Below are 12,644 nucleotides of genomic sequence, written 5' to 3'. Positions count from 1 at the left end.
GCTGCACCATTTAAGGTGGAGCGGAGAATTAAAATGAGAGGGTGGCAAAGTTTTTTAGACTCTTTTCTTCTCCTTTTTGGATGCTTTTGGTCTAAAATCAAACGTTATAGCGCTTAGTATAGTATTAATACACAATATAGTGTAATATTAATACATAGTATTAACACAGAATCTCTCCTGCTCTTCAAACACGGCCCTCGTTTGAATTCGAGAGCAGATTTTATTCTGTATTTCCACCAAAACAGAGAGTGAATCTGCACTTATAATTCATAATCCTCAGTATTTATGATTTTCCATGTTTAATCCATTCACTTCAGCGGCTAAATTGAATATGAAAGGGCACAGAAAGAGTTCTGATTGCTTTAGTGTGACGAAACTGTGCGTAGTTATATTTCAGACAAACCTCTAACACTACATGAGTTTTTTTGGCCTCATGGTATTTTACTGCTTTTATTCACAGTCAGATGAGGCTTTTCTGTCGTTCTGCTAAAAGTCAATGAATGGATTTAAGCATAAAGTGCTAAAAACTCCTGTCCAGTTTGATTGATTTGAAATATTGCTTCAAATTTGTGTTCATAGCTCAGAGCTCTGGGCCAAAAGTTAAATTTCACATATAGACATTAATAGGACAACAGTGTGACTGACGAGGCCTAATTCTGTGAGTTTGCCCATTTAGTCGCTCTTTTTGTTAAATATTGGAAATAATGATTAAAGTTAAGCTGAACTCGTCAAATTACGTCACTGAAAAGACTCATTTCTTATAATCGTCCATTAAAATGTAATGACTTTAAGCCCCGCCTCTGAAACGTCTTCTTTTTTGTGATGATGTCACTGTGCACCAGTGGGTGGGGTCAAATGATATTAATAAATATTATCACCTTTCTCCTCTCCCAATCACCCCCAACCCCTCCCTCTCAACCTTTCAAGACTCCACCAAAATTTTCAAAGTTTGAGCATAAATACATGGTTAAGCTGTAAACAGAGTCATTCAGAGTGGTTTGGTGTGAAACGCTCTGTTCTAGATAAACTTACCGAGACAGAACTGTTCACAGTGGTGGTGATAGGAACCAGACGTCCACCTCTAACTTATTATTTCAGATTTTCCACTATTTTCCATCATCAACATTCCATATAGACTCAGAAGACTCGTGTAGGTTCACTGGTGGTTCTGGATAGTAAATAAAATGTCTATATTTGTGTTGTAGTCATGGCGACCCCTGGTTCTTATCACCACCACTGTAAAGACATCTGAACCATTTCACACCAAACCACTCTGAATCTCTCTGTTTACAATTTATGCAGAAATTTTGAAATATTGGTGGAATTGCCCTGTAAATGCTGATGCACCACAGACGGCTTGTTTGACACATTAGTGAACCACCAGTACCACCACTGCTGACTGTGTAGACAAGAGCGACACCACATTTTTTCCAGAAAATGAACATTTATTCAAAATAAATAAGCAATATAAAATACATAGAGCTCAATATCCGTCCACCTTCATCCTCAAAAATCTGAGCCTCACACTGATTTCCTCAGAACTTTCCACCAAAGGAAGCTCCTCAGGTTCCACTGCAGAAGCTACACACCACACCAGGGTCATAAATGGCGACATGTACAGATATTAAACCTGTTTATGGCTCTAATGTCCAGTTTTTACACTAAAGCTCTGGTCAGATGTTGATTTACAGTGTAAAATAATCATGTTGGGGTGTAAACATGCGCGGACGTTTCGTGATGCATCAGTCTGCAGGTGGCAACTCAACAGCACTGATTAATAAGTGTTAAAATCAATTATGATTCATATTCAGTAAAGTATGAACTTACAGTTCGGCCAAAATGAGACTTTTCAAACATATAAAATCCATAAACGTTTATTCTACACTTTGTGAATCTCCTCCGGTTACGTTTGCGCCAGGTAATAATTCTGAATCGTGCCAAATTTCGTGACGCATCGAATCGTTTCCTGTGGTTTTAAATACTACATTCAAATCTACATTTGGCCTTTATAGTGCATACATTCACTCGCCACTCAGTGACGTCATATCCTCCGTACATTATCTCACTCACTCTCATTTAAAATGATAAATTAACTTCTTTAAATGTGGTGAAAGTGTTTTTTTTTACATGTCTTGTCCAAAATATAATTAATAAATAACATTAATAAATAATATTGTCAGTAAAAGAGGGGAAACTATAAAATGGTCACATTCAAAGTGATGCTTTCAGATCCAAACTGGTTTAAATTTGTTGTAGGTCAGTTTTGCGTGAGCAGTTTTAGAGCCACAGTGATGGATTTCAGGCTAAAGTCGTATAACCTCCACTGAATGTTCTACCAGCGCGTGCGGAACAGGTCAGCGCTGTGTGTTCTTGGTTTTTGTTACTAAATAAAGCATAACGGACATGGTCGGTCATAAAGAGTGAGCAGTGAATGTAATTATAATGTGATTAAAATGTAATTATATCAGTTTAAACTGCAAGTCTGATACAGATTTATCTCCATTCTGGTTCTTTCAAATGCTTTTCATTTTAATTCTAAAATTTTATTCTGTTTTTCCCAAATTTTGTCGACAAAATCCTCTTCTGCTTCAGCTAACGGCAGGACTGAACAGTTCTCTGTGGAATATGTGGCATCTAAAGGGTTAATCTTCTGTAATAACTGTGTTAATAATATTCAGCAAACAAAAACAGCTTCGCAAGTCAAAGACTGTGAGTTTAAAACATACATTTTTTCAAATGGGAGACCACAGCAGGGGTCAGTACGAAGGGCAGTGAAACCTACGCACCATCATTCAATTCATAACCAACTGATATTTGAAAAATAATATACATATACAATATATATATATAATAGGTCATATCAATAATATTGTGTAATAGGCCGTTTGTGAAAGGTAGCATTAACATCACTGGTGTCATATACAGTAATAACAGACTGTTTACGTTCTTATACATATTTTACTCTCTGTAGGGTCTGTATTAAAGGGGAGCTCCACTGATTTTTCAAAATTTCTGCATAATGAAATGGTTAAGATGTTAACAGAGTCGTTCAGAGTGGTTTGGTGTGAAACGCTCTGTTCTAGAGAAACTTACAGTCAGAACTGTTCACAGTGGTGGTGATAGGAACCAGACGTCCACCTCTAAAAGCTCCCTCACAGACAGTTATTGTAAAGTTATGCCTGATGTCTGAGATGCTGTTTTATGACAGTTTTGAGAAGATTTTGGTCTTAAAATCCATTCACACGCAGAAAACCTGGTTCCTATCACCACCACTGTAAAGAAATCTGAATCATTTCACACCAAACTACTCTGAATCACTCTGATTTACATCTCACACACTGAATTATGCTGAAATTTTAAAAATTGGTGAAGCTCCCCTGTGCATATTCACCAACAGATCATTGTCATTCATACAAATCTCTCATGCCTTGAATGCAGCTCTCTGGCGCCCTCTGCTGAGGCTGCAGTAAAGCTTTGAGAAGCGAGTGCTTTGGTTTGCCCATCTAAAGTTTGGGGACACCTGCCTTCCAGAGGAACGTTTGTTTTTCACTGTTACTTTTTAATGAAGTAAGAAAAAATCCTTGTGAAGCTTTAGATGATCATATTCAGCTCTGTGCTGATGCTTTGTGTGTATTTATCTTCTCAAACTTAGAAGAGTCTTCCTTGGTATGACGAGCAGCTTTGGCCTAAATAGTGATCTGACAGTTTTCTTTTTTTTGGGGGGGATTTTTTTCCATTTAGTTGTATCCAGTTCCACCCACTAGTTAGATTTCCCCCAATCACATGAACCCACCAGTTCTAGAAGGTTGAAGGCAAACAACCTGAAAGGGTGGTTCTGGATAGTAAATAAAATGTCTATATTTGTGTTGTAGTCATGGTGACGCCTGGTTCCTATCACCACCACTGTAAAGACATCCAAGTCTCTAAGTTTCTCTGCAATGACCAGTGGTGGACAGTAAATAAGTAAATGTAATTCATTACTGTACTTAAGTAGTTTTTTGTGTATCTGTACTTTACTGAAGTTTTTCCATTTTGGGCGACTTTTTACTTTCACTCCACTACATTTCAAAGTCACATATCTGACTTTTCACTCCACTACATTATGAGAAATCTGTCGTTCCTTTTGGTTTATGTGTGCATAAAAACATAACATGTCAAAACGAAAGAAGCGCAAAGCCAGAACACCAATCAGGGCACAGCGGTCACTTTGTTTTGAGCTTGTTTTGACCTGTTGGTCATACAGACCCAGTGCAGCACACGGTTCAACGTCAGTGCAGCAGCGTAAAATTTAGTTCAACATAAATGATGAACTAACCTAACTTTGTGTAAATAGACCACAATATAGAAATATGTACTCATATGCAGTTGTGACTGACGTGTCTTTTTTCTGAATTTATACAAACATTTCGTTTTATAGTAAATTAGTTAAGGCTAGTTTATGTTTATGAACAGAGACCTACAGATGCAGTTTAGTAAAGGAAACTCATTTGTGAATCTGAGTTTAAAGTTTTTATTAAACTTAAATTTGTAACTAAGTTAAATAAATCTTAAACTGAAACTTTGCTTGTTTGTAAAAAGTGATTTCAGAGCCACTCAGTTCTACCGGATGGAAACTGTTTGCCTTCAGTGTTTTGTGCTTATGATCATTTTAATAGACATCAGCGTCACTAATTAATGACCTTCTATTAAAAGACTGGTTTACCAAGAGAGACACTGGAGTATCACCTAAAATGAGTTAATGAAGCGAGTCTTGTTATAAAAATGATAACAGGACATTAAAGCCATAATTAATCTTTTAGTACTTTTACTTTCGATACTTAAGTACATTTGAAGGCAAATACTTTTGTACTTTCACTCAAGTGGAGGTCTAAAGGGAGGAACTTCTACTTTTACTGGAGTAATATTTTACCTTGGGTGTCTCTACTTTAACTCAAGTACATGGTTTGTGTTCTTCGTCCACCACTGATAATGACCTACTCCACACCAAAGCACTCTGAATGACTGTGTTTACATCTCAAAGTTGTTCAAAATTGGTGAAATTCCCCTTTAAACGTGTGATTTTGTTACATAGGGAAAATTATTGTAAACTGAGGAAAGAAAACACTTCTGTAAAACCAGGTGTCCCCAAACTTTTGACAGGCAGTCCAGCATTGTCCTCTGACTCTTGCGCTCATTTAGCTTAGTTAGCCGCTTGCGTGAAATCCCTCATATTTGAGTGGCTACGATTTCATTGCAGCGTAGCTCCGGACTGTGGGCGTCCACGTCCAGTTCTGTCCTGCTGTCCATCTCGGCGGTCAGTTCTCTGAGGATTTTCTCCAAGTCCTGGTTCTTCCTGTGCATCTGCAGGTAGTTATACTGCAGCTGCTTCTGGTACCGGATCACTTTGTCCTTCTCCTTGTTCCACGTGTGTCTCTCCTGCTGGAAGCTGCTCACCAGCTTGCTTTTCTTCTCCTTCTCCTCCCTCAGCTGTCCTCTCAGCCTCTCCACCTCCTTCTGGAGGGCGTCCATGTCTATGGACCTCTCCCTGACCTCTCCTGACCTTTCCTTCGCTCCGAACACCTCCATCTTGGCCTGCCGGATCTGTAGCTGCAGCCGCTGCTCCTCCAGTTTAGCCCTCAGGCTCAGTAGCTGGACCTGCTCTTCTTTAGCCACGGCCAGCTCCTGCTTCATGCCCTTAATGTCCGTCTCCAGCCTGCCCACCTTCTCTCTCAGCAGGTCGGCCTCGTTCTTCTTCCTCTGCAGCTCGTTCTGACACACCTTGAAGGAGGGTCACACAGAGAGTGACCGTTATTAGCTGATAAAGCTCAGATGTACAGTTCTTATTTTTACTCTTTCTTACTCTTTTTGGACTGTAAAGCTAATTTTGCACACTTTTGTGCTGTAAGGCTATAATCAGACACAGACTGACCGTTACTAGCCACTAAAGCTCTGTTTTACAGTCTTTATTTTTACTGTAGGGCTAACTTTTTGCACATTTGGTGTAACATTAACTTTTGCACACTTTTTTTGGCTGTAAAGCTAATTTTTTTGCAGACTTTTGTACTGTAAGATTAAGATCAGACACAGAGTGACCGCTGTTAGCCACTAAAGCTCTGTTGTACAGTCTTATTTTTATGTAAGGGTAGTTTGTGTGTACTTTTTGTAAAGTAATGCAATTTTTTCACACTTCTTGTACTGTAAAGCTATTTTTTTTACATATATTTGTACTGTAAAGCTAAGACCAGACACAGAGTGATGGCTATTAGCTGCTAAAGCTGTGCTGTACAGTCTTTATTTTTACTGTAAAGCTACCTTTGCAGGCTTTTTGACAGTAAAGATAATTTCTGCACACTTTAGTTATTTTTACTTTAAGGCTAACTTTTACACACATTTTGTACAGTCTAATTTTTGCATTTTTTTTACTGTCAAGCAATTTTTTTCGCACTTTTTGTACTGCAAAGCTAAGTTTTACACCCTTCATACTCTGAAAGGTTAAGATTAGACACAGAGTGACCGCTAGTAGCTGCTAAAGCTCTTTATTTTTGTCTTTGTTTTTACCATAGGGCTAACTTTTGCACACATTTTCTACTGTAAGGCTACGTTTTGCACACTTTTTGTGGTGTAGGGTTAACTTTTGCATACTCCTTTGGGCTGTACACCTAATTAGAGTGATCGCTGTTTAGCCACTAAAGCTCTGTTGAACAGTCTTATTTTTTACTCTAAGGGTAATTTGTGTGTACTTTTTGTAATGTAATGCTATTTTTCACACGTTTTGTACTGTAAGGTTGTTCTTTACATATTTTTGTACTGTAAGGCAAAGATCAGACACAGAGTGATGGCAATTAACTGCTAAAGCTCTGTTTTACAGTTATTCATTTTACTGTAACATCAGCATTTGCTCACTTATTGTTGTATAAGGCTGCCTTTTAGACAGTTTTGTGCCACTGCAATACTTTATGTGAATTGCAAATATTAAAAATATTTCTAATGACAATAAACTTTAAATGAAATCCATAATATCCATTTAAATGATATATATAAAACACATTCAGGAATGTAAGGCTGCTTTGAACAACAACCAAACCCACTGACAGACACTAGAGGGCACTGAAAACTCAATTTTGCTTTAAGACAGAACGTTATGTGTGTGTGGTGCAAACAGCGCACTTTACATTTACTCTTGTTTGAGGGTTTATATTACACACATATGACAATATATTCGACTACTGATATTTGGCAGTCAAATCGGTTATTTCAAATTACTTGTACTATGAAAACAGCTTATAAACTTTACAGCTGTCATTTTATAAACTGGTCAGTTGGTCCAGTTTTGGGGTGTGGGCTTGTGGAATTGATTATATTTTGAAAATGTGCGAGTTTATTAGTAATTCAAGGCATTTGTATCGTGCTAAAATGCGAAAGAAATCAGTGTGTGGGTGATGGAGAAAGTCTGGAGTGCACACACACCTCCAGCTCGGTGCTGCGTGTGTGCAGAGCCTCCTCACAGTCCCGGTTCTTCTGCTCCAGCTCCTCCAGCCTGCTCCCCGCATCTCTCAGAGAGGCCTTCAGACTCACTATCTCACTCAGCTTAGTCACCACGTCAGCCTGAGTGTCCTTCAGCTGCTGCTTCAGCAGAGAGATCTCACCTGTCTTCTGACACACCTGTGAGGATCATATGAGCATCATAGAGCTTTTTAAATGAAACAGTAGAAGCCATATCGCCCCCTACACTTCCTGTAGCGTATTACAGTCTGTCAGAGTGACTGTGTGGATCATATGAACATTATAGAGGCTTTTTAAATGAAACAGTAGAAGCCATATCGCCCCCTACACTTCCTGTAGCGTATTACAGTCTGTCAGAGTGACTGTGTGGATCATATGAACATTATAGAGGCTTTTTAAATGAAACAGTAGAAGCCATATCGCCCCCTACACTTCCTGTAGTGTATTACAGTCTGTCAGAGTGACTGTGCAGATCATAAGAATGGTATAGATCTCATAAGCATTCCAAGTTCAGCATCGTGGCGCCTGCAGTCTCACCTCCCACTGCGTCTCCTCCAGTGTTGGTGCTAATTGCGTCTGCTGGCTCCTGTAGCTCCTCAGCTGGTTTTCGGCTGCCTCTCTTTCCTGAGTTAGCTGGTACACTTCCTCCTGCAAGCGCTCCTTATCCTGCTGGAGCTGAATCACCTGCAGCTGGAGGAGCTGCTGCGCCCGCAAAGCACGCTGAGATACCTGCAGGGAGAGGATGTACCACTTTCAGCTTTACATGATTAGAGGGAATGCTAAACAAGCTTGCAGGTGTCCTATGAAGCCAGTTCCTTTTATGTTCAAAGAGATAGGCCAGTCAGTCAGCCAAGACATGATTGGTTTGCTTCTTTGGTTTAGCACTGGAGCTACAAGGCTAATGAACCTAACAGGTTATGGAAGCTCCACTAATTAACATGGTGCTAACTGCAAGTCTAAATCATCACACATTTGTCATCTGGAGGTGTTCAGTATCTCTGATAGTCTTGATTCTGTGGTTTCTGACACTGCATGACTCACTGTTGTCTATAAACATGGACTAAAGTACATTAGCAGAGCTAAAAGCAGCATAGTATGCAACTCTCTGTGCAAAAGTCAGAGACCACCTTTCATTTATTTCATTTCCAGCCAAAACAGCCATTAAGTACATTATTCATTCTCCAAAGTTCAGTCTTAGAAGCTGGTTGATGATTTTCTGAAGTAATCAAACACATTCAGTGGTGTTGAGGTCTGGACTCTGGGGTGGTCAGTCCATCGTTCAGCTTCTTTGTTTGATGTGTCCGTCTCCTTTTCTCAGTGAGGTTCTTCTTGACAGCTACACATCCTTTCAGACTCACAGCGCTGAGTCGTCTTCTCACAGTGGAAGGATGGACAGAAACACCTGTGGATGTTTTCAGATCTGGAGCAGCTTGATTTTCTCCTCTCTCTCAGAGATGAAAGCTTTAAGTGCTGTTTATCTGATGGGGGCAGTTTTGGGGTCGACCAGGTCTTCCAGGTGGTTGTTAGGAGCCCCATTTTCTCTGTAGATTTTAACCAGTTTTCCAGTTTTGGAAACTCCTGTTTTTTCCACTTTCTCCTTCCTTATGCAGGTGGAATATCTCAAATCTCAAAAATATCTCCTGAAAAATGAATAAGTTGTTCTTAATGGCTGTTTTGACTGGAAATGAAATAAATGAAGGGTGGACTTTGCACAGCACCGTGTGTATAATGCGTAAAATAGATTTTTGGCCGTTGTAAAGCTGACTCAGATGTGAGTGTCTGACCTGTCGGAGTTTGGTGGAGCAGCGCTGTTTCAGGCCAGCCATCTCCTCCGCACAGTAGCGCTGTTTCTCTTCAAAAAGCTGGCAGGTGTCTGACTCCTTCTCCTCAAAACACGACTGCAGCTCCGCCAGCTCTGACTCGCGCTCCAGAAGCTTTTTCTCCAGCTGCTGGATCAGAGATTCATCCGTGGTGATCGGAGAACGGACGCCACCGCCATTAGATTTGGTGGGGCTTGGATCTAGGGTCACTTCTGGGTCAACCGGAGTGACCTCCATGTTTAAACTCACCGGTCCAGTTAGATCGTCACTCAACACACCAATAGATCTGGTGCTGGGCTTTGCAGGACCGCTATCTCCATTAACACCACCACTGCCATTGGCCCAGTTATGCCCATTGACCGCATTACCTCCACTGTCCGCCCAGCTGGATCCAGAGTTCCCATTTACCAAGCCTGAGTTTGGCGAGGAGCCTCCATAACGCAGCAGATGACCAGTAGATGTGCTTAGATGTTCCGTCTGGCTGCTGCCGCTGGTGCTGTGGGTTGGAAGACTGGACATGGAGTTCCTGCCTGAGTCGGAAAGAGTTCCTGAGCTGTTCTCCTGTTTTGGGTCCTGTGCGTCTTTGGGCCGGTCGATGGGGCTGATCCTCGACCCCAGGATGGTGCTCAGGTTGTTGTGGGTCTCCACTGAGGAGCTGCTGCTGCGGGGTAAAACTGGCTTGAAGGCTGTGGGACGGATCAAGGACTTTTCTGCACCCTGAGTAAAAGAGGAAAACAAGTCAGACTAAGGCGAGAAACCTTTACTTAGTACCTACATAACTGACCAATCCATGTTCTGTTCACAAATCTTGTTCAGCTAATGAGAAACTGTAGAACAGACTCAGTTTATATCACAATACCTACATTTAGAGTCGGTTATTCATTCAGCCTAATGAGAAACTGTAGAACAGACTCAGTTTATATCACAATACCTACATTTAGAGTCGGTTATTCATTCAGCCTAATGAGAAACTGTAGAACAGACTCGGTTTATATCACAATACCTACATTTAGAGTCAGTTATTCATTCAGCCTAATGAGAAACTGTAGAACAGACTCGGTTTATATCACAATACCTACATTTAGAGTCGGTTATTCATTCAGCCTAATGAGAAACTGTAGATCAGACTCCACATAGATCCATACACAACATATTTTCCATCAATCTAAAGAATGATTCAAGCATGCAAATGGTTCTTTGAATGATCATTGTTCTATAAAGAACCGTTGTCCTTACTATAGAACCCTTAAACATCATCTTTTTTAACAGTGTAGAAGAACGCTTTTTGGTGCTGTACAGAACCACTTTCAAAAAGGGTTCTTCTATTGTTATAAGCCTAACATTGTAACAATAGAAGAACTTTATTTGGTGCTTTTTAGAACCTTTTACAAAAGGTTCCATGTAGAACCATATGTAACACATTCTCCATCAATCTGAAAAACCATTTCACCATGCTTAGAATCATTTAAGCATGAAAATGGTTCTTTGAGTGATCATTGTTCTATATAGAACCATTGTCTTTATTAAAGAACCCTGGACAGAATGTCTTTTTAAGAGTGTAGAAGAACCCTTTTGGTGCTATATAGGACTACTTTAAAAAGGCTCTATGTAGAACCACATACAACACATTCTCCATCAATCTGAAGAACCATTCAAGCATGCAAATGGTTCTTTTAATCATCATTGTTTTAGATAGAACCATTGTCTTTACCAAAGAGCCCTTGACAAACATATTTTTAAGAGTGTATAAGAACACTTTTGCTGTTATAGAGAACCCTTTACAAAAAGGTTCCAAAAAGATCCATATATAACACATTCTCCATAAATCTGAAGAACCATTTCACCATGCAAAGAACGATTTAAGCATGAAAATGAGTCTTTGAGTGATCATTGTTCTATATAGAACCATTGTCTTTACCAAAGAACCCTTCAAAACCATCTTTTTTTAAAGGTGTAGAAGAACCCTTTTTGGTGCTGTATAGAACCACTTTCAAAAAGGTTCTACATAGAACCATGTATAATGCATTTTCTATCCCTCTGAAGAACCATCTCACCATGAAAAAGAACCGATTAAGCATGCAATTGGTTCTTTGAGTGATGATTGTGTATATATATATATATATATGTATATAAAACATGTTTTTTAAGAGTGTAGAAGAACCCTTAATGGTGCTATATAGATGCAACGTTGACATTGTAACAATAGAAGAACCCTTTTGGGTGTTATATAGAACCCTTTTCAAAAAGGTTCCATATAGAACCATATACAACACACTCTCTGTCAATCTGAAGAACCATTTCAACATGCAGAGATCCATTTAAGCATGAAATGATCCTCTTTAGAACTCATGGTTCTAAATAGAACCATTCCCCTGACTAAAGAACCCTTGAAGAGCCGTGTTTTTTTCAGAGTGTACTCAACCTTTGTTGACTGTAACTTTGTCCTAAATTCAGGCTGTTTTCCGCTCCGTTGGCTGTTTTTAGCCATGCTGCGTTCTTTCGTTCACTTTTTAGTGACATTAACCTACATTAGCAGAACCTGAGGATGATTGGTTATCCCACGTCCCTCCCTCTCTCCCTCTCTCCATTGCTCTTCTCCTCTGCCTCCCTCTCTGCCTCTCTCCATTGCTCTTCTCCTCTGCCTCCCTCTCTCCCTCTCTCCATCGCTCTTCTCCTCTGCCTCCTCTCTCTCTCCTCCACCTGCTCTGCTGTGTCTGGGAGGAGATCGATGTCTCCTCTCTGATATTCATGTTAGCCTCGTTTCGCTGACTCAGCGCTCCGGCGCTGTGACTCCATGCCTGAGGAATTCGGGTCTTTCCTCTCAGCCCGGCGTTTGATAACGGGAGCTATTGAGAGAGAGGAGTTCCGCAGCACCACTGGAGCGAATCTCTCAGAGATCAAGGCATTCTTACCCCGTCAGTCTGGAGCCTTAATTAAACAGACCAGACGCCACTAAGCTCTTAGCTGAAGTGTCAGAGGCCGCAGGAGATTACCGGACTTCACTGGACTGAGGGTGGAGCAGTGATGGACGCTGTTTTATGTGTTCTACTCTTTTACTATAACTGTTTACTGTTTACTGTGTTACCCTAGCAAAGGAGTAGTTTACCAGTGCCCTGCACTCTGTCCAGCTCTGCTGTCATTTCTACCCACTGTATTTGAATACCCCCCCCCCGTAGATTATCTACACATATTCAAATTATTAACAAATTATCTGGTGAACCTCAGTTAATTATCAACTGCCTTAGTGTTCAGATTAGGATTGGCCTTTGGGTTGAGTTTGAGGTCACGGTTTGGGAAAAGCTGAGATGAATTTTCCACCCTCGATTAGAATAAAACAGGCTG

General features: G+C 40.3%; 1 protein-coding gene across 3 annotated transcripts in view; it reads right to left on the bottom strand.

Moving 5' to 3' along the window:
- Positions 1-4,951: 4,951 nt before the first annotated feature.
- lzts1 (leucine zipper, putative tumor suppressor 1) overlaps positions 4,952-12,644 on the bottom strand; it is a 48,153-nt gene continuing 40,460 nt past the window's right edge. For all 3 annotated transcript variants that reach the window (XM_036578203.1, XM_036578205.1, XM_036578204.1), the window contains exons 3-6: positions 9,267-10,019; positions 8,020-8,211; positions 7,447-7,641; positions 4,952-5,757 (exon numbers count right to left, since the gene is read on the bottom strand). In XM_036578203.1, the coding sequence (XP_036434096.1) occupies positions 5,206-5,757; positions 7,447-7,641; positions 8,020-8,211; positions 9,267-10,019 (1,692 nt within the window). In that variant the 3' untranslated portion in view covers positions 4,952-5,205. The remainder of the gene's footprint in view (positions 5,758-7,446; positions 7,642-8,019; positions 8,212-9,266; positions 10,020-12,644) is intronic.

Source organism: Colossoma macropomum, unplaced genomic scaffold (assembly GCF_904425465.1).
Source record: "Colossoma macropomum unplaced genomic scaffold, Colossoma_macropomum, whole genome shotgun sequence".
Taxonomy (NCBI): domain Eukaryota; kingdom Metazoa; phylum Chordata; class Actinopteri; order Characiformes; family Serrasalmidae; genus Colossoma; species Colossoma macropomum.
The sequence above is the reverse complement of the archived record's forward strand: the minus strand, read 5'-3'. Positions and strand labels throughout refer to the sequence as shown.